This window comes from Corvus hawaiiensis, chromosome 5 (genome assembly GCF_020740725.1).
Source record: "Corvus hawaiiensis isolate bCorHaw1 chromosome 5, bCorHaw1.pri.cur, whole genome shotgun sequence".
NCBI classification, from domain to species: domain Eukaryota; kingdom Metazoa; phylum Chordata; class Aves; order Passeriformes; family Corvidae; genus Corvus; species Corvus hawaiiensis.
Genome location: NC_063217.1, coordinates 31,210,227 through 31,231,904, shown reverse-complemented (window position 1 = coordinate 31,231,904; position 21,678 = coordinate 31,210,227). Strand labels below are relative to the sequence as shown.

Here is a 21,678-nt window from a genome sequence, read left to right as displayed (position 1 = left end):
CTCTAATACTGTAATTTTGTCTCAGTATTATAGTAAAAAAATTGAAATATTTCCTCTGACCTTCATTAATTTTTCATATCTGCATAAAAAATATTTAATGAAAGTGAAAAATTTTATTGCTATCAAGCACACTGGAACTTTTTTCTACTTCATAGTATAATTTATATGAAGAATAATTTCTTTCTCCCTGAGGAGATATTTACTATTCTGAAAAGTCTCTTGAATGCTTCTATCACAAAAACCACTGAGCAGTCTGTCAGAAAATTATACTGAGCATTATTAAATCCGATAATAGCAATTATAATTTACAGTATTATTAAACCCAAGTTTGTGTAACAAGAAACAAAAATACATTTGAATAAGTTTCAAAACCATTATGTTGTGACATGCACTTTAAATATGTTATTTTTTATGTCTTTATCAGCCACAGAATCTTAACAAAGTATATAGAAGGGACATGGACAGCAAAATAAAATCCCTTCGTATCAACACAGTATTTTCAAATGCATGATAACAAAATCCAGTATTTTTACACCATCCTGATAACTGCTTACTTCAATCAGTGGTATTTAAATTCTAGCATTCCAGAGTGTTTTCCCTATTTGTGTGCAGAATATACAAAATAATCTTTACCAGGTTCTTTCAATGTTTGGCCATCTCCTACTAATTCTTGATCTTGAGCTCCACCTCCATCCAGTAATTCATCAGACAAGCTGTTGGTTTGAGCCTCCGTTTCCATTTTCTTCATTAAGTCTGTCTTTGTAACAGAAAAAGCAAATCTCAAAATAATGGATAATTCTTACTGCTGGGTTACACAGACATTTAGGGTATGCACTTCTGAACAACACCACCACAAATAATAGCAAAATACCTCTGAATACACAGCAAGTTTGAGAGGCAAGTCTTCAACTTTCACAAAGTCATCTTCATCAGATTTTTGACTTACGTTTCCAGAACCAGGTTCCTGTTAATAAAAATTGTGATATTTAAGAAGTTCTATTTTATTTTCACTCCAAAACTATTAAAGTACATAAAAAACCCAATGTGCATATCAAATTTGCAGATGGAAACAAAACAAGACTGCAAACCAGAAATAACAATGAAATAGAAAAAAAGCTTCTCATTTCTCTTGGATATATCTTAACTGAAATATACACACATATTCATTCACTAGCACAGGTGACTCTGTATCAGGGCTGCCAGCCATGGAGCTTTCAGAACTTGCACCAGATTTGTTTTCTGCACACGTGGTATCTGGTGTTTGAGTTTCATTCACTGCTAAAGGTGAGCTTGATTCTTCTGTTTTCACAGTGGCTGTTACAAAGGATTCTGGGGTATTGACTGTTAAAGCTGGTGTATTCTCCATGACACTGAGGTAATGAGGCACAATTGTAGCCACATCTTGTTCACCTAAAACCACAGAATTACATTTTAACTAGGCAGATAGTAAAAGATTCTGAACATACAAAAATGCCACATTATTATTATTCTTTTTAAAATTATGATCCAAAGCTACAAACGGATACTGAGAGTGAATTATAGTGTCTCAGACCAACACAAAGCTGGACCAAAGTAAAACATCATATTTATACTCTTACACACTTAAGTATAAGCAATTTATCACATGAGAGTATGACTCGATTTCTGACTCAAAAGTTTTAAAAAAACTCAAAAACCAGAACTAAGTGACCTACTATAAAATAATTATTCGAGGTATGAGGAGATGTAATACAGAACAATAAATTCCTTACTATTTTGCCACTCCAATACTGATTTTTAGTCTACAAAAAAAGGCCAAGAACAAAACTAGTGTTTGCAACAGAAAAACACAGGGAAGATGATAGTAATAACAGTTACGCTAGAAATAACATTCCTACAACTCAGTAGTGCTCCCTCCTTTTGATGAAAATAATTTCTTGGTTCTTAATCAGTTACAACATTACTCACAGAAAAAAAAATTAAACTATAAAGTGATTTCAATAACGAGTAAAATAGTAGCAGAAAAAAAAAAGTAGTAGACAAATCTAAACATCACAACAGAGACATATTAATTCTGATACAGTTGTGTGCCAAGAGCTGCAACAATCAGCTAAAATTCTTGCTCATGTCAAGCATCAAAACTACATCCACCTAAGATTATTCCATGCTTCCTCTTTAAAAGGTTCGCTGTGTCAATATCAACACAGATATATCCAGGCAACTGATAAAGTTCCATAAAAAAAGAGTCCAGTAAATTTGATCATCTTTCTCTTTGTTACATGTATCACATGCACTGTCCAAGATAATTCTCACAACATGCAAAGTCATACAGAAGTGTTAGTCTCTCAGTTACTGCATACAGGGCTTACCTTTAACATTAACAGATTCTTGTTCTGATGACAAAATCTCACTGCTTTTTGCCTTACTCAATTCTTGGTTTGAAGTCTATTGGGGAAGGTAGAAATGAGTTAAAACAAAATTTTACTGATCAGCTTAATATCTTATTGGCTAATTTACTAACTAGAAACAGACTGTACACTTGTTCCATTATTTTCACTGGTTTGAAATAAAGACAGCAAGTTCCTATTTGCCAGCTAGTCAGAAACAGTTTACAAAACCATTAACACTGATACGCATGTTTTATCTGAACATTTTCTTTTCACTAAAGTAGTTCCCAGGTAAACTCTTTGGTTCAACTTAAAAGATCTACTGTTATAGCCTTTAAAGTAAAATGTTCCAATTACATCCTTGACTAATGTTAATACTTGCTGAACAAACCAAAGTTTCAAGAGATTGTCAATCTCATTTAATATGTAAAGAACTGACAATTCTCCAAAACCAGGTCACACAAATTTAAATGTTTTTAAGAAAACTAACAGTGAAATGACAATCATACCCATTAACATTTCACCATTGTCCCAGAAATAATTATCACATGATAAGAGAGGAAAGACAAACAAAAGACATGCTAGAATACATTCATTCATTGGGAGTGAATGACTCCCAATTAGAACTTGATCTCAGCAAACACAGAGAAAGAACTAGTTAAAGGTTTAAAATGATGCTTTTTTTTGAAAGTTTAACTTCTCACTTGCAGCTTAACATTTTTTCTCTCTCATGGCAGATGTAAACATTAGTTTTGTCTCTGTCCAACCATCCATTCTGGCATCAGATGTAATAAACTCAGGTGAGGAATGCCACATTTTACATGTAGCAGCTATTGGAATCATGCAATTTCTTCTATTATTCTTTTACCTTCAATAGTACGAAAACAGTGCAACAAGAAAAACTGAGGTACATATAAATATGTACTGAAAAGCTGTGCACTGGCATTGGTTTGTTCTGCTTTTACAATTTTGGTGGTACCTGTTCATTTTCAGTTGTTGTTTCACTGTTGGCTTGTAGTGATGTTTGCACATCAACAGGTCCTTCCTCAAATTCTATTTCTTCATCTTCATTCTCATCTTCTCCACTGCCATAGTTAGTCAGAGCTTGGGTTTCTGCTTTTGATAAACCTAAATGCAAATCAATGTAAAACCACCTCTGAATTGCCAAATCCTGTTGGGGAATTTACTGCAATGTATACTCCTTACTTCAAAACATTCTTTAAGATTAAGATACAGTAATGACTTAACTTTCAAAGATCCATGTGCTTAATATCAGCTATATTATGAACAAACGCCCCTGTGTTGCTGTGAAATGTCAAAGTTACTAAACAAGCTGGTGCAAAGAATGTAAATGGTAAAGGAATCAAAGCCAGAAGTAGTTGGGGTAAGACAAAAAACAGGACAAAAAAAAATAATAAATATATGCAAGCTTTACTTAAAGTAAAAGCACATTTAAAAAGCCACATTATTTAAATTAAAAACAGCATAAAATTTCCACAGGTTTCACATCATTCAGGTTAAAGGCTGAGAAACTTCAAGTTAGGCTGAGACAGGATATATAACTTAAAGAATCTGGTTCTAATATATTTTTACAGACCTACTGATTATGAAAAAAATCAGCTCCTCTAATTGGAATATTTAACCCTTGACATAACACTAGGAAATACTACAAAACTTTCACTGACAAAGGACTGACTATAAAATCTGTGAGAGAAGGTGTTACACAGCACTACTTCATGCAAATCCTGTTGTAAAATTAGCTGGTCAAAACTACAGTGGAAGCACTGAATAATGAACTATATAAAAGTGCCTTACTTATTGCCACCGGACCGCTTTCACTTTCCTCATCTTCCTCTTGATCAGATGCATCAGACCTAATACTTTCAGGCACTCCATTACCTGCACACATTTCTGAGTCCGGTACTTGTTTAGCAGTTTCAGTCTCATCCTTGTCCTAGGAAAACATGGAATACTGTGCAATTTCATGCTTATCTAAAGACTAAGCTAAGGTTTCTGCATAAAGGAGTAACTTTTGTTTCTCAAAAGCAAAAACATATCTACTAAAAATCTGTTTAAGTAGTCCTTAAGGCCTTGAAATCAATACAGCAGAACAATACTCCTAAAACAGAGCATCAGAACTTCCTGTAAGAGATCATGCACTGTTCAGACACAGCTTTCAAGAACCTCATAACTACTGAGTATTTCATTATCTGGAAAGGTTGACATTGATCAGCATGCTAGGTTAAAAAAATTCTTCAAATTAGATTTGTCATTATCAAGAAGACAGACACACCTGCATTATTACCCTCCAGCAACTTCCCTGCTCCTCCTAAATGAGAAGTAAAAATATTCCTAACTGCAGCTTCTCATTTCTTTAGCATTATCTCCTCAGTCTCTCTGCTGAATGATTTGCTAAATATGCTGAGTGAGAAAATTCTGCTCTTCCTATACAAACCTCAAGTAAAGCCCTGAGTTTGGCTTCAAATCTTGAAAGGACTCTTCTACACTACAGCAACCACAACAAGTGGTATACAACTTCCCACTTTTACTTCCAAAGCACTGTGACATGTGACAGAAGCTCTAAGCCCTAGAAGAAAGTACTGACTCCACTCCCACACGTGCCCACTCCTATACCTATGTCCATTTAGGAAAGCAATCAACATTCTCCTTGGTGTGTATATATACCTGTATCATTGCCTAGAGAAAGCTGAACATTCCAGCAGACCATACGAAACTTCATACACAACACATTTCCCCAAACAATGATATCAATGGTTTCCAAAACCAACTTGAAAACGGCCAAATTCTGAGTACTAAAATTTCATACTCAAGAGCATAGGCAGGCTTGGACTCTGAGACCTCAAACACCACATGTCCTGATTCAGAACATCTACCTTCTCCCTAAGATGGAAAGTAAACCAACTTATTCCATACCATTAAAAAAGAAAACGTTAACTGCTAAAAATAGTAAAGTTGTCCATAGAAACAGAAATTCTAATTTACTTTATTACTTTGATAAAGTAAATCACTGAAAATAACAGAAAGGAAATTAATAAATTTCTAAAGATTGGAAAATGGGCTGCTTACAGATACTTGATTCCTATGACAGACAACAGTAAGACTAAGCGAGCTACAAAATTATCTGAGGAATAAAGACAGTTGAAAGGCATACACGTACTTTGTCCTCATCGACATCTTCAACAGATGAACAAACATCCACCTGGAGACCTTTTTTTGCCTAGAAGAAACACAAACTGTCTTCAATTCTAAACTGAAATAACTTGCAATTACTGAGTCAAACTAGGACTTCATGAAAGCCAGCCTGAAATGCTAATCTTACTAAGAATTGCTATCTTAAAACAGCAGTAAACCACAGGGACTTTTGTACACACAGACGTCTTCAAAATTTCAGAGTTGCAAAGCATTAAAAAAACCTGTGCTAACCCTTTTTATTTAAACAATTATGTTTATATTGGGCTAATGCTACAGTCTGTGGTTGAATCATATTTAGCATATAGAATTAGACACATCATGGCAGGGGGGTTGAAACTAGATGATCTTTAAGGTCTTTTCCAACCCACACCATTCTATGATTCTAACTCTGATCAATACAAAGAGCTGTGTTTTTCAGCAGTTACTTTAGTGGACTCAGGAGAGCCAGAAAATGGAGCAAGATCAAATATGCCTGCATCAGGATTCCAGAGTCGAGCACTGTGAGAAGACCATATAGAGATAATTGTGCAGGTCTGTACAAATGGTCAGGCTCATCTCTGGCTTTGTTGAATCTGAACCTCTGCCACAACGAGACAAACATTGACCTCAACCCTAACTCTCTGTCTTCCAGGAGAGAAGAAATGCTGAATCTGGGCTGGCTCCATGCTTTCGCACAGCAGGTATAAACCAACTCTTTATGTAACAAATGCCCAATGGGCAACTTCAGACAAAACAGGAAGTCATGTTCAACTCTTTCTTGGATTCAGAGTGCTCCTCTGGCCTCTTTACAAGACATTCTACAGTCTCCCTCATATTCCTCAATAGCCATGCTATTGATATATCTAAATTGAATTATCTTGAAATATAGCTGATGGTACACCTAAAAATACTTATGGGACTTTATAGATGACAGGTTCAAACAATATCTTCTCTTGACATTTAAAAATGAGTTAAGGGTTTGCTTTGGTATTTGTGTTTCTAGAAGAAAGCTGAAAGGACACTGAAATCATAACTACATGAACGTGATCTGGCTTATTGTTTGTCTTGCAAACAGATCATAGAATTTGGAAAAAAGCAGCTATGCTCCCAATAAAAGCAGTTCTAAAATTAATAATGTAAGTGATGTGAATCCTAGCCAAAACTTCCTTTTTAGAGCAAGAATATGTCATACAGTCTCAAATATTTCTGAAAACTTTATATATATTTTACACACCAAGCCCAGAAAGTGATTCTTTCTGCACATGCCAACAAACCAACTACATGACAACTTCAGAGGACTTACTCTAATTTATTAATGATGATGCCTAACTAAGCTACTGCAAGGAAACCAGCAGCAAACTTTAAAGAGATAATGAACTGGGACACATAATGAAGAGGACACAGCCAGGGAAGATGATCCTCACTGACCCAAGGGGATGTTCCACATCATATGGCATCATATCAGCATACAAAGCTGGGCAAAGGGCAAGGAAGGGGGAGAGATCCAAAGTGATGGTGTTTGACATCCCGAGTCACCATTACATGTGATGGAGCCCTGCTTTCCTAGAGGTGGCTGAGCACCTGCCTGCCCAGGGGAAGTGGTGAATGAATCCTTTGTTTTGCTCTGCTTGCATGTGTGGCTTTTGCTTTACCAATTCAACTGTCTTTATCTTGATGCAGGAGTTTTCTCCATTTTACCCTTCTGATTGTCTCCCCATCCCACAGAGGAAACTGAATGGCTGTCTGAGGCTCAGCTGCCTACTGGGGTGAAACCACAACAACTACTCAATTGCCCCAGATGTTACCACTACTTCAACACTTGTCTATTCCTTCCTATGTTCATATATAACCCTTAAAACATTTCATCTGAATTATGAACAAAGTCTATACAATTAGATATCTGTAACAGATACTCATCTGTAACACAGGACTTGCCCTTACTGAGGAAAACCAGTTCACACTCCTACACAAACAATACTGTGATTACACAGTAATAACTGGTCACATAAATAAACATATATAAGACATGAAATAAGGTAATCAAACTAGTTTAGAAAACACATATTTAGAAATATCAGTAAAGCTACATTTTTCAAAAAATAAAATAAAACAAACCTCTTTAGCATAAGACTGTATTACTTCAGTAGTTTCTATTTTTCGTTTACATCTCTGCTTTACAGAAATACTGTTGTTGTCCAAGTCTTGCATGAGTTTAAAAAAGGCTAATTCATTAAATAACACTTCAGAGATCTCCACAAGAAGATCCTCCCCACAGTCTTTTAATTTTCTACCAGCAAATTTTGCCAGTGAATCCTGTGAAGAGAAATAATTCTTCAGTTTCTGAAACAGGCTTTCAAGCTTCAAAGACTAAGTATTTTTCATATTTCTAATAACTCAAAATTAGTTATGTATATAATATTGCATATTTAAAAAAAAAGTCTTAGTGTCTTAAACAGATTTTACATGGCATCTCTAGTCACGTAACACAGAACTTAATAAACTCATGATTTAAACTCCATGCTTGTAGGGGGAAAAAAAAAAAAAAAAAAAAAAGTGCAGACTACTGATTTTCAGGAATTTACTCAGGATGTCCATGAAAAGCATGACCAGAGTTCTCCTTGAAGACAGCCACTGGCCAGAGATATACCTCTCACTACCTGGCTGTGACAGAAAAGATGTTCTGTGTGCAGTAAATAATTAAAGGTAATACCTCATCACCACATCAAAGCTGAGGGAGAATAGCAGCTATGCTATTCAAGGTGTAAAATACAACTTCAGAGAAGCTGGTTTATCTGTTGCTCATTAGCAACTTGAGTGTTGCAAAACAGCACTGAAAAACTACTAACCTGAAGTATACTGCCAAGCTGCTTATGAAAGAACTTCACAAATTCTTTACTTTCATCATTTTGTTGCGTAAGAGTTAAGACCATACGTCTTACTGATGTCAGTAATTGAGAAGAGCATACTTCATCCATGTGTTCCTACACAAGTATCACAGAATGAGCTTTGTTACCACGTCAAAACAAAAATTAGCAATCATCCCAAATACAGAAATTAATTTATTAAAAAAACACCTGTCCACTGAGAGAACAACACTCCAGAAAAAGGTCCTAATCAATCTCACGAACACCGTATTTCATTAATGACTGATTGGTCACAACACACACAGATTTATCAGTCTTCTAATACATGAGTACTTTGCATCTTATGATATTTGGCCAAACTAAGAAGCTTTATATATTCTTGCTGTGTACACAAGTGTATTAGAGCATATATTAAGATATCTACTGTTACATGCAGCCTTAAAATTGCAAACAAAACACAAGTCTTCAGGCACTGTGACTGGCATGTCAGCAATATACAGTTTTTAAACTTAGTATCAACCAAATACCTTATTAGACAAACCTAAGCTTATACACTGTGCATACTATAAAAGGGAACAGAGATGGCTTAAGCATCTTACAACTCAATCTTCTCTGCTCTCCAACCTTGCAAAGGAGGAATTGTGACCATTTCTCCTTCTTTAAAGAAGTACGTTTCTTCTCTGTAGTCACAGACTACAGGTGAAAAAGCTCTCAACAACTTTAAAGATATTTGTAAACAGTAGAAAATAATGCTAAAAATCAACTACTCAGAGGTGTCCTTCAAAAATACCCTATTACTGTATATGTAACAGTTTTAATTAGTGATCTCAGTTCTGTCTGCTAAAAGGCAGCAAATATTGCAAGTCCATTGTCAAACATTTTTATATTAAATTTTGTCAGCTCCAAAACAAGCAACCTCTATTCTTTTTGATGTCAAGTCCACCAGCCCTGTGAAATCTAGAAACCTCACCATTTATTTCTCCTATTAAAACCACACAGAATCTTTCTGTGGGAACATTTAATTCTTACTTCATCTTCAGCAGAGTCTGCAACTGAACATGTGTTTATTGGCAGCTGTTTCTAAGAGGCAAGTTTAAATTTTAAATAAGGTTCTCTCAGTGCTATTAAACAAGTCCCTTTCTTATTCTTCTACTTCACACCATAGTGTAAAGAGCCCTTACCTTCAGAAAAGGAATGACCTCTTTCATAATTGCTTTAATCTGCCGGTCAAGCTGCTGAGTATCTATACGAGGACATGGAACTGCAGAAACATCACCTGACTGCAGCACAGACTGACACTCACCAGTACCTGGACCTCGTTTTAATTAAAAAAAAAAAAAAAAAAAAAATACATTTAATACAGTCAACATTACTATTAAAGAAATACCACTTTCAAAAACGTATTTTCTTTTTTAAAAAATAAATCTTATTTCCTTAAGTATGTCAATATCCTTTCAAACTTTGCTAAGTTTTCAATATAAATAAAGAGGAAAGCAATTTAGCTTGATAGTTATAATAATTATTTTCTAAAACTAAGCAAAATATGCGTATATGTGCATACCTTCTAATTTAGCAGTAGAAGCACCCTGAAAATTACTAGAGCAGCCCTCAGAGTCAAGGGTACTTTCAGCTTCAACTTTCATACGCTCATATTCCCTCATCCAAGACAAAGCTTTATCTAAGTGAATCACTGTGTTGCCTATATTTAGAATAAAAACACTTTTTAATCTATATAAAAAGTTTTCAATTGATAGACAAATAAACAATGATAAAAATGAATTCAAGGCCACAAGTTTTGAAATATACATGTAACTAGTTATAACATTTTACTACACACTTTGATAAACTCAAAGTGTTTCACGATTAGCTAATTTATTTATGTTTTGTCTTACAAAACATGACTACGCACTAAAAATCAAGTAACAGTGTATTAAAGTGCAGACAATGGCAGGCATTTTGGGCGGGAGGAAGTAACACTTAAAACACTAAGTCACATCATTCTCACCAAGGTCATCAGTGGCAAAGGGTTCAAAATTCGAAGATGTAGACATAGTACTCCCATTGTCTGCATCATGTTGTTCACAATCTTGACATGCTTCTGTAGAAAAGTTCTTGCCAAAAGTTTCCTAAAAAATACCAGACAACTGAATACAAAGAAGGAACACACCATACTCTCACAGATGGGAGAACAAGCCAGCAATTCTCTTCAGTGACATGATGTGGTATCAGGACTTGTGACCAGGCTGCCTGACTGGAGAACAACCCCACTTTCAGGATATAAATCCAGTAGGTGAATCTACCACACTTGCTTCAAATATACTTCTAGTACAAACCATGTAAGAAACTGTCCAGAGGTGTAAGCGATTTCCTAAATACAAAAAAGCAAAAATTTTTGGAGAATCTTGTGATCAGTACTTGCCCTGAGCTTACTCAGAAGAGGATTTTGGCTCTTTCTGAATGTATAAGCTTCCAATTTACATCCCTCTCCAGGTTCCATTCATCCCTGACACATCATTCACTTGCAGTACCAAGAATCCTACCACATTTTATCACTCTTGCATTGATTCTCTTGCCACTAGTTGTTTAGAAAAGTCTGTGTAAGTCAATACTAATTTTAGCAAAATTCAATCCCTAGTATGAGTATTGCAGTAGACAAGCATGCATGCGTGCAAACTGAAATACAGGAAAAGCTGTCAGTAGCTTCTGAATTTGAAAACTTACATCATCTGTAGAGGCAAGGCTTTCACTGGGAGTGAGCTCAGAATTTGATGCCACCCATGTTGCAGAATTCAGTGATTTTGCAGACTTCCCTTTTTCATTTTTCTCAGATAAATGTCTGGTCACTATATCCTGGAAAAGATAAACTATGCTGTAAAAAAAGATCTAAAGTTTGCTTGATTCATACACAAAATCAAAAATTCTGTGCATACCTGTAAAGCATAAAGAGCCCTTTGCCTCAGATAATCTGTATTTAGCAGCTGAAGCGCATGGAAAAGTTCAATAAGAAAGTGGGGACGAGACTCATTTTGAGAAATAAGAGTTGCCACTTCAGAATAAATTGTGTCTCGCAAAGCCTCAAACATAGAAAGATCACTACCAGTTTCTGTAGGGAAAAAAAAGGAACTTGTTCAGTCCTTGACAAGCATCCATTTGAAAGACAACTGCCTATCAGGTATGCAAGTTACAGGCATACAGATTATGTCTCAATCACTGCAGATTCCCTTATATAGCTGCTTTCATAAAGCTTACTGATTTGCTGAAGGGCAAACGTTCTTAAATTATACCTTATGCAATCTTTAATATATGAAATACAATACAGAGCAACCGTAAAAATAATTTTCTTTACACTTCTGAACAATGCCTTTAGAAAGTATTCTTTATAAAAGAGAATATTGCACACACCACAATGACACTTTCAGAATAGGTATTCAACACTGAAAATGGAGTTTTAAGACATTTCAAGCAAGATAGCCAAAGGTCTCAAGTTTATATAATGCAAGTAGTCCACGCTTTTGCAACACAAGCAGCATTAAGAAAGCTTTAGACTGAACTCAAGATAGCCACTCCTTCCCAAACATAAATGCTACAGTCTCATATGTGCCTAATATCACTCCCAAGTTCACATAAAACCTACTCTTAAACCCTATTACATATGTATGAGAAGACAATGCGTTCCCTAATAAATCTCTCATTCATTTGAAAATTAAGGATTATCTTTGCATCACAACAATTATTACATACATAATTTGGAAAGTGCTGAATGGAAACAAAGTTAAATTTGGAAAACTCAGTTTAACAGATGTGTATTTGTTAGTACTCAAGTTAATGAAGTTATCAGCAATACAACAAACATTACTGCACAATTTGATTATCTGCAAATAGTTTACCATTTTTTGAGCACAGGCAACTTTTTTCAACCTTTAAAAAGTTACCACAAATTGCTTCCCTCCCCCATTATTAATATGTAATAGCACCTTTTAAACATACTAAAAATGCCTACTGAAATTAGTTTTCTGATGTAGTATCTACCTCTGCATTTTCTATTTATAATTTTTACTAATCAAGAACATGGTAAACACGTTCTCCACAACTGTAATTCAAAGTAGTTTGTAACACTGCATTTCATGCAAAGTTACTTCTTTTGTCTTGGTTATAGAGAAGGTGCTGCAATAGCACTGATCTTGAACATCTGCTAAACAGAGAGTTATAGGACCAAAGCTAAGAGAAGAAAAAAAAAAAAGTAATAGGATATTGTTGAAGCTAAGCAGTGAATGCATTACCTGGCGCTTCAATGCATGCATTTCTGTTAGACTGCTGCAGAATTCTCCTAGCATGCGCTGTAGGAAAGTGGGGATAGACAGTGATAAACACAAAAATGCGCACCAGAAATAAAGACAGGGTCTATACAAAACAGCAGGAGCAAGACTGCTTAGTTATCCAAACCACATCAGAGCTGCTTATTGTGCGAATGAGAACTTGACCAGTGAAATTTACTATGTACGCTAATAAACAGCTCTTTGTGTGGACACAGGTACGCTGGCAAAGCTTTATACTGTGCTACAACAACTAAAATTTCTGCATCTCTCAAACAAAAATACTGGCAGAACCAAAAAAGACACAGGAGAGAGAATTTTTATGATCTAGATACAAGAAAAGCAGTGCAGATGGCAAAAATGTAAGGGCTTATGTGATGTTTTAAGACTGAATTTGAATGATATTTGATGGAGCTCATTTAAGCACGAATAGGAAGAAGACACATACGCAGTACAGGAGGCAGTTTAAACACTAAGCAAAGTTTCATCAGTTTTGCAGTTACTTTCCATAAAATCACCAACAAATGGGTGAGATTGGCTACAGTTTTGCTTGGTTTACAGTAACAGGTTTCTAATTACTTTAATCAAGTACTTAATATAAAGAAAACACCCAAAAGCAACCAACTTTTACAGCATCCTTAGAAATTAAAATGCAAAATCCACATGCTAAACATACAGTACTGTCTTCTGTCAAAACACACTGCGTTTAAATAACACACTAACAACTAAGGTCCCTTACTCAGAAAAGTTCATAAAATAATTAGAAATTCAGAAAAGAGTACCGGAAGACATTTCTGTAGATCTACTGTATTTAATTATTTTTTCCAATTGTTCCTGATTCCTTTTGCTGAACACCTTTGCATGAACCACATCATCAGAGTGTCTGCTTTTATTGTTCTTGCAGGGTTCACACACACTAGAAGCACTTGCACTTTCATAACCTAATGGGAGGAAATTAAAAGGAAGAAATAAAGAAACAGCTTACAAAATGTTTTATTACTTTAAAAAGTTTTTTCAAGAGCACTCTTAAAGATGCAACATACTAATGATCCTTCCTAGCTTAAAATTCTCCTCTGTACACTGAAGCCATACAGTAGTACTAAATCCTCAGCAACCCCAACAGTATTACTATACTAACTAGTACAGTCCCTCTCTTTTCAGAATTCAGAATTTTAATGAAGCATATTTTTCAGCAAATAATTCAGTTTGAACATGACAATGAAGAAGGTTCTCATTATTTCAAATCTGCACATATGTGGATCCATTATGCTTTTAAATCATGGGATCTCAATTGGTTTTTTATTTTCTATTTACTGAAATACTAAAAAACCTTATGCAGCTGTACTATATAAAATGAACTCATTTCAATAACTTACTTTCATTATTATAGGTACCATTTATGGAGAGTAAATTCTCTGGAACATAATGATTATAATCCAATCCAAGTTTGCCATGGTATCCAAGATTACTTTACAACCTACCAGTATTTTTAACTCTGCCTTTTAGCTGAGAAGAAGTCTTCCTTTTATTCTTTGATTTGGGTGTTTTATCTTTTGATGCCAGGCTTGCTTGCGCTGATGCTTTTCTGGATCTAAATGTCTTTGTCACAGTAGTTGGGTCTATTGGATCAGGCATGCTACTGAAACTCTCCAAAGACTCTTCATCAAACTCTCTTCTCCGGTTCATATCAGACTGATTTTTATGACCAGAAGCAATGTTTTGTACTGAAACTGCAAAACCTGCTTTCAGCTGAGACTGATCACCTTTTTTCATTTCTTGGCTATCATTAAGCCAAGTTGATCTTTTTTCCAATTCCTCTTCAGGTTGTCTGTGACTCCTTCTGTCGGAAAAAAAAACCACACACAGATCAATCTCAGTATATCATAACCTAATCTCTCAAATAGAAACATCATGTATTACCAGGTAAACAGTTTATCCGTAATGCAATTTATCTGCCATTGTTACTTAGACATCAAATGAATACTGAGAAGTAAGTGCTGCTAGAGAACCTTCCAAATGGAAAACAGAAGAACTTCCCGTCTATCGCTGGTTTTAATATAAATATATTTATGCAGCTACTGCTGTGCTCAAATAGTACCATAGGATAAACCATTCCTTAAAGCAACATTCAGTACAATCTACAGTAGCACAAAAAAATAAGCATTCACTGAAATTATATCCTCTAGTTATTCAAGCAACTCAAGTTTGAAAACCCCACAGAAACAAAATCTTCCTCCATTTACAGAAAGTGTTACAAAACCACTCCAAGACTACATTTGATTTTAAAATGTTCATTCATGAAATTATACATTAATTAATAAACAGAAAAGTGGAACACTACTGAAAAAATGAAAAAAACTAAACTGGAAGCCACAAAAGTACAGCTCATATTGTAATTCCATGACAATAAATTCCCTCAATGAATCATGAATTCCCACAAGCCCCCAAAAAGCGAGGAGAGGGAGGAAAAATTATTAAAGGAGAGCTGCACTTTGACATTAAATACCTTTGTTTTTCTGCTCCATTAGAGGAACTGCTTTCAAAGGGTTTGGGGAATGCCATATACTCAGTTTTCCCAGAAGTATTGTGATCTAGAGGATGTTGTTGCTCCTGCTGCTCACTACTGTGTGGAGAAATATTGTGTGCAAAATCTCCAAAACCAGATGGGAACACTGGATTACAATTAATACCTACAAAGTAAACAAGAGAGTCAGAAGATCCTACCTCATTTATTTGTGTAATAAAATTAATATTTGAGACATACTGCATGGCAGCATGAAGTTAACGAAGCAAAAATACAGTGGGCAAGTAAGCAAGAACTGTTTTCATCCTGAAAGCACTGTAAACAATCAGAATTTATCTTAAGTGCAGGTTTCAAACACTACTGTATACTACAATTCCATCAGTGCAGATGAAGGTCCTGCAAGAAGCCCCAGTAAAGAGCTCCTGAAAGTGAAAGTAAAAATAACGAAAGTTCCAAAAGAAGATAGAATCCTGTCTGCCTGAAGACCTTATCAATACTTCAACCACCATCAAATTGACAAGAAAATTCCAATGGTTCAAGTACTCATAGAGCCAGAAAGGTCACAGATTCATAATACTTAAATTTAGTCGGAATCTTTATGGAAGCAGCCAACTGAATGTAACTGTTCCTTTCGGCAGGTTCCATGTAATTTAAAGGATGTTCTCAAACAGAAAACAGACTCTGCAATTTGAAAGCTCTAATCTAGGTCTATGCCTATTTCCTAGTTTCCTAAAAAGACAGAAGTATACTAAGACAGTTTTGTTTACTTTGAATTATACAGTAAAACAGCTACATTCTTTTCCTTCCAAATTCAACAGCAGAAGTAGATTCAAGAAAGAGATAAGGAATACTGTATCCAAGTCAACAGTTACTGTATAACTCTGACGGGAACAAAAACTGTTTAACATGCTCCATTTACAGGCATTTTTAACAAATACGAGCGTTTGAGGTTCTCAGAAAACCAGAAATAATTACCAAGTGCCACTTTCCAATTACATGGCTCACTTAGAACATGATTTCAACTATGAAATGATTTCTGAAGGTATGTAAAAGCTTCAAACATTGCTTTTCACATACTGGATGAAGAACATTTAAAACCTTAATTTCATGGAGTGAGTATTTTCAAGTATAACTAACTTCATATTGAGAGAGTCTTGCTCTTCATACTGAAGCAAAAATATACAATTATTCAGCAATAAATAGTAAACTTCTGCTTAAGACCATTTCAATATAAAGGAAAAGTGACAGAGTTTCATGAAGTTCACATTACAATTTCAATTAAATGAGGAAATGTAAATTTTTGAAATTCATATTACTTCTCACACCAATAATAATACTCACCTGGAGCAAAGGAAGAAAAATTAGTAAATCCTGGAACACTAAAGAGGTTCACAGGCTGTGGAGGGAAGTTGAATGGACAGAAAACAGGAGATGGAGGTGGTGGTGCATTACTGCCTCTCTCCTTTCTCGATGGTTTCTCTTGACACTGTTGTTCTTGTTGCCGCATAACATCACTTAACATTTGTTTCAACCTTGAAAATAAGAAAAAACGACAACTTGGGAAAAAAAAGAATTTTATGGGAAAACTTTAAATTTATATTCAAGTAATTTGAGTTTAGTATTATTTCACCTACACCATGTAATGTGTGTAAAGAACTGCTCTATTTAGCTAATAAAAAAAACCTCAAGACAAAAATTACTTATATTTAATCCCGAGTTGGTTTAAAATCAACTGCTCTATATTAGTGGTCATGCATACACAGGTTAAACATCCTTGCAAGAACAACAAAAAATTGACTAGATACTAAAGCAATAAGCAAGCTCAGAAGTAGAAACAATCAAATATACAAAGTATTTACAGAACTGAGGTTAAAATTAATTTTAAAAATTGTTTAAGAGGATAGCACCTATATACCACTTACCAAATACAAAACAGAGACGAAGAGCTTGAACTTTCATGCAATGAATTAAAATGACTATTACATCTTTATTCAAAAAAGATCATTGTTCAGAAGCCAAATGTAGTACATCCAAATGGAATGTAAGAAGCATAAATTCTAACTGAAAACACTAAGAAAGGACAAAACTTTTTTGCTGTCTATTACCATTAGAATCCAAATCTTGCCAGGTAGTCTAGTGAAGAGCACAGACACAGAAGCATATTCAATAATAACTATTGCAACAGATTTTTGCCAACTTTTGGTTCTCTTCAATGAAGACTACTAGAAAAGTACTTTTAAAGATGTTAAAGAGGTGGTGGGGGAAAAAAAAGACAACCAGAAATGGTGCATACAATTTCGAAAGCTCATAATCAACTCAGAAGTTCAACACTCTCATATTTAACCATTATCTGTAATCCTTTATTCACATAACCATGTTCCTGTTACTGAAGCATTTCAAATTCCACAGTTAAACACTAATATAATCAACAAACCTTTGGACATTATTCTGCTGCCAAGTCAGTTGAGTGTAACACTGGTTTAACTGATGCATAATGAGATGTATTTGTGAAGATGCAACGTTATTGGGCATCATACTGTAAGGGCCCGTAAGCAAAGTCTGTAGAAGGCAAGAGAGAGTCTGTGGAAAGAAAATACGTATAACAGTGACCAAATTACAAAAACCAGAAGCTATTGCTAGAAAGAGTTAGAAAGAGAATAAAAGGCAAAATAAGAACAGCAAAATAACTATTCTTCATATCTACCTGCTGATCCTGCATCAAAGTTTGACAAATGCTGACACTAAATTCATGCTGTTTCTTCAACTGATTGATCTGCTCTTGCCATTGTTCCTTTTCTTCCACATATGAAAGCTCAGACATCCACCGAAAATTTTCCTGACGCCGCATACTTATGTTTTGCTGTTGCCTGGCCTTAGACACTGGTCGATAATTCCCATCTGCTGAAAGAGGACGGCAGTTTTTCCACCTGGGTTGGGAAAAATTGAAGAATGATGACAACATCAGACAATTCAAACAACTAAATGATACTTCCATTATTCAAATTATGTTTAAGCTGTACATCAGCAGCTCGCATGGCACAGGCCAGCTAACCACACATGCCATTTTGTCATCCAACATGATCCTAAACAAATGGAAAATACAAGCCCCCAGCTGACTATCACTGTCAAAAAAGAAGGGCTAAGGATGCTTCTGGGTCTTGTTTCTAGTATTTTCCATTACTGCTGTATAATATGTACTCAATGAAAATAGAAGCCACCAACGTAATACATTAACAGGGAGCCCCTGATAAGCCCACTGTCTACTAAAATTATTTTGGTATCAAAACCAGAAGAAATAACTGCAGATATATACATTATTTTTAACACGGCATTTTCATTTCATCACACAAAGGTTATTAAGGAAGTCAATCAGGTAAACAAGAGTTAAAATTATTCACAATAATTAAGAAATAGTTTTCACAACTACAGAAGCCAGCAATTTAGACGGAAAAATTTCAGAGTTAGTTTAATTCTCTGAACTACTATTTTTGAAGAGACTGATCTATATCACTGTAAAAATTTCAGACTGGTTATCTTTCAAGCTCATTAGAAATAAATGAGAACATCACGAGCCGCTTGCCAAACAACTGGAGAGTTCAAAGGCAGACTTCTAATAAGACTGAAAACAGCAGAAATCACCAAATCAGTCATATGCATTGCAGCTATGAAGACTCAGACAAGAAATTGCCACTACACATACCTCCCTAACAAGCAGAAATTTTCCTTTGCTGTGAGGATGCCTTGTAGTTAATGCAATGCTTCTACCCCCCTCTTCCAAATACACTCAGACAAGCATTAGATCAACAAGTAATGCTACTAACCTATCTTTGTTTTCTTTAACAAAATAGGTATTTTCTGGTACGTTGTTATTGGGATAAACAGAGAAACTGTCATTCAAACTTGATGCGTCTTCTTCCTCTTCTTCGGCCTGACCAACTCCATCAGAGAGATAACCGTCTTCATCGCCATTTTCTTCCTCTAGAGCACACTGGGTAGAACCTCCCCAGGTAGCCATTGTCCTAGTGAACATCGCAGGGGCAGGGAGAAGAGGGGTGTTTGGAAAAAGAGTGGGTTTTTTTCAAGTTTATGATGAATTATTAAAACAATCTGTTGACAATTTCAAATCTATCAGCAATTAATCAATTTGCAACAAAAAGAACTAAACCATTCTGAATATGACCCTGCAGTGTGCCCACATGGCCAAGAAGGCCAATAGCATCCTGGCCTGTATCAGGAATAGCGTGGCCAGCAAGACCAGGGAAGTCATTCTTCCCCCGTACTTGGCACACGTTAGACCACACCTTGAACACTCTGAACAGTTCTGGGGCCCCTCAATTTAGGAAGGATGTTGAGATGCTGGAGCATGTCCAGATATGGGCAACAAGGCTGGTGAAGGTCTGGAACACAAGTTCTGTGAGGAGTGGCTGAGGGAGCTGGGGTTGTTTAGCCTGGAGAAAAGGAGGTTTAGGGGGAGACCTTATTGCTCTCTACAACTGCCTGAAAGAAGGGTGTAGCCAGGTGGGAGTTGGCCTCTTCTCCCAGGCAACCAGTGACAGGATGTGAGGACAGTCTTAAGATGAGCCATGGGAGGTTTAGGCTGGACACTACAGAGAAGTTCTTCACAGCATGATTGGGCATTGGAATGGGCTGCCCAGGGAGGTGGTGGAGTCACCATCCCTGGAGGTGTTTAATAAAAGACTGGATGTGGCACTCAGTGCCATGGTCCAGTTGGTAAGGTGGTGTCAGGTCATAGGCTCCACTTGATCTTCAAGGTCTTTTCCAACCCAGTTGATTCTGTGATTCTCACAAATGCAAACTTGTATTCTACTTCTGATACTGGGAGAGAGAAATGAAATTACTTTCTGTTTTGGAAATGTATTACTTTACTATGTTATAAACGGGGTAAAGATGAAAAAAAATTACTCTGATCATTTGGCGTTTTCCATGTATTTTCTTCTCCTTAGGTGATTTTTCCCCCATTGGTAGAACAGGAGAGACTAAATATGCTGGGAAAACCCATAAAGCTAGCAAGTTGCTAAATAACAGTCCCTTCACAAGTCAAGAAATTAATTTCCTGCTCTGTTGAATCATCACATTTAGTGCTCAGATGAACACAGGAAACTGCCCCACCACTGACATCCCATTAAACAACAGAAGCACCCATTGATTAATACAGAATAACTTGTACTCTTACTTTTCAGTCCTGCTCTGCTGTGGAGTACACTGAGCTTCTGACCCTTCACTTTTAACAGACGCAGCAACAGTAGATATTGTTTCTGCGAGCTCTCTCCTTCTCTGATCCTCAGCCATTAAAGCTTCAAGTTGCTTTCTTCTCTGTCGCAATTCTTCTCTTAAAATCTCATGTCTTCTCATTTCAGACCATAACTGTTTGCAGTGAAACAGAAGAACTAGAATATAATGCTAGCATAATTTCCAAAAAGAGTAATATCCGGATCATTATTAAAGATAATTTCGGGGAAAAAGGTAAAGGAACATGCAAAGATAAATCAGATCTCAACAAATACTTTCATTATTTTCTCCACAGATGACCTGCCTACAGTATACACTATCAAATGTTCATGGTAAAAATTCAAAATTAATTCAACTTTCACATTAATATTTGGCAACAAGTGCTATATTTGGGGGAAAATGTCTTGCCAGTTCAAGCCAGTATTTCCTTTGTCGCTGTTATCCCCAGAAAGACGGTGAAAATCATGACGTAAGTCCAGATCAGATGATATGACCAAAGCAGAGCTAAGACCACATTTAATGGAAAGCTCATCTTTTATAGTGTGGTTCGAAATAAAGAAGTTACATGCTTGGCCTATTCACCCACCACCTCTCAAGGTGATAGGTTGAGCGGTATAATGCCCATCTGTAAATATTATTTTTCCATGTACCCCAAACAATATGCAGTTCTCGTAACAATTATGCAGCTGCCAATTTTACTTTTCTCTAACTGCTTTCTCATGAGAGACTGCGTGAGAATGAAAGCTTCTCACAGGAAAACTGTGAGAAGCTTGTGAGAATCTGTGAGAAGCTCTCTACTAGCCTTTTAGTATCCACATTTCCTTCTTTCCAGAAATGAAACAAGTAAGTTATACATGCTTTGTAAAATAACTACTACTCCACTCCCCAGGCCAACTACTTAAAAATGTGTCCAAGCCACCTGAAACTTCTCCTTTTTAAACCCTTTTAAAGTCACTGTATATCAAGTATGAAATACCTCATTGCCTACTGGTACGGATTCATCACACTCAACTAAAGGCTTGCCAGCTGTGTTACACTCATTCATGGCTGGAGATGATGTTGCTTGTGAAGTCTGTCTATTTGCTGGGCAGTTACCCAGGCCAGCTGACAACTGAAAGAGGAAGCAAAATGGCAAAATAGAGTATATTAGCTTTCTAAAACTTACCTGC

General features: G+C 35.9%; 1 protein-coding gene across 14 annotated transcripts in view; it reads right to left on the bottom strand.

Annotated features, from left to right (window-relative positions):
* Positions 1-21,678, bottom strand: part of PCM1 (pericentriolar material 1) — a 43,187-nt gene that overhangs the window by 1,793 nt on the left and 19,716 nt on the right. For 3 of the 14 annotated variants that reach the window (XM_048303466.1, XM_048303477.1, XM_048303467.1), the window contains 24 exons: positions 21,486-21,620; positions 20,454-20,644; positions 19,081-19,278; positions 17,964-18,186; positions 17,694-17,839; positions 16,601-16,791; positions 15,242-15,425; positions 14,217-14,575; positions 13,518-13,676; positions 12,703-12,759; positions 11,353-11,525; positions 11,144-11,272; positions 10,428-10,548; positions 9,984-10,121; positions 9,604-9,737; positions 8,405-8,539; positions 7,674-7,871; positions 5,545-5,604; positions 4,182-4,320; positions 3,346-3,494; positions 2,349-2,424; positions 1,160-1,410; positions 872-964; positions 634-757 (listed from right to left, as the gene is read on the bottom strand). In XM_048303466.1, the coding sequence (XP_048159423.1) occupies positions 634-757; positions 872-964; positions 1,160-1,410; positions 2,349-2,424; positions 3,346-3,494; positions 4,182-4,320; positions 5,545-5,604; positions 7,674-7,871; positions 8,405-8,539; positions 9,604-9,737; positions 9,984-10,121; positions 10,428-10,548; positions 11,144-11,272; positions 11,353-11,525; positions 12,703-12,759; positions 13,518-13,676; positions 14,217-14,575; positions 15,242-15,425; positions 16,601-16,791; positions 17,694-17,839; positions 17,964-18,186; positions 19,081-19,278; positions 20,454-20,644; positions 21,486-21,620 (3,763 nt within the window). The other 11 variants (XM_048303471.1, XM_048303480.1, XM_048303469.1 and 8 more) reach the window with 10 other exon arrangements.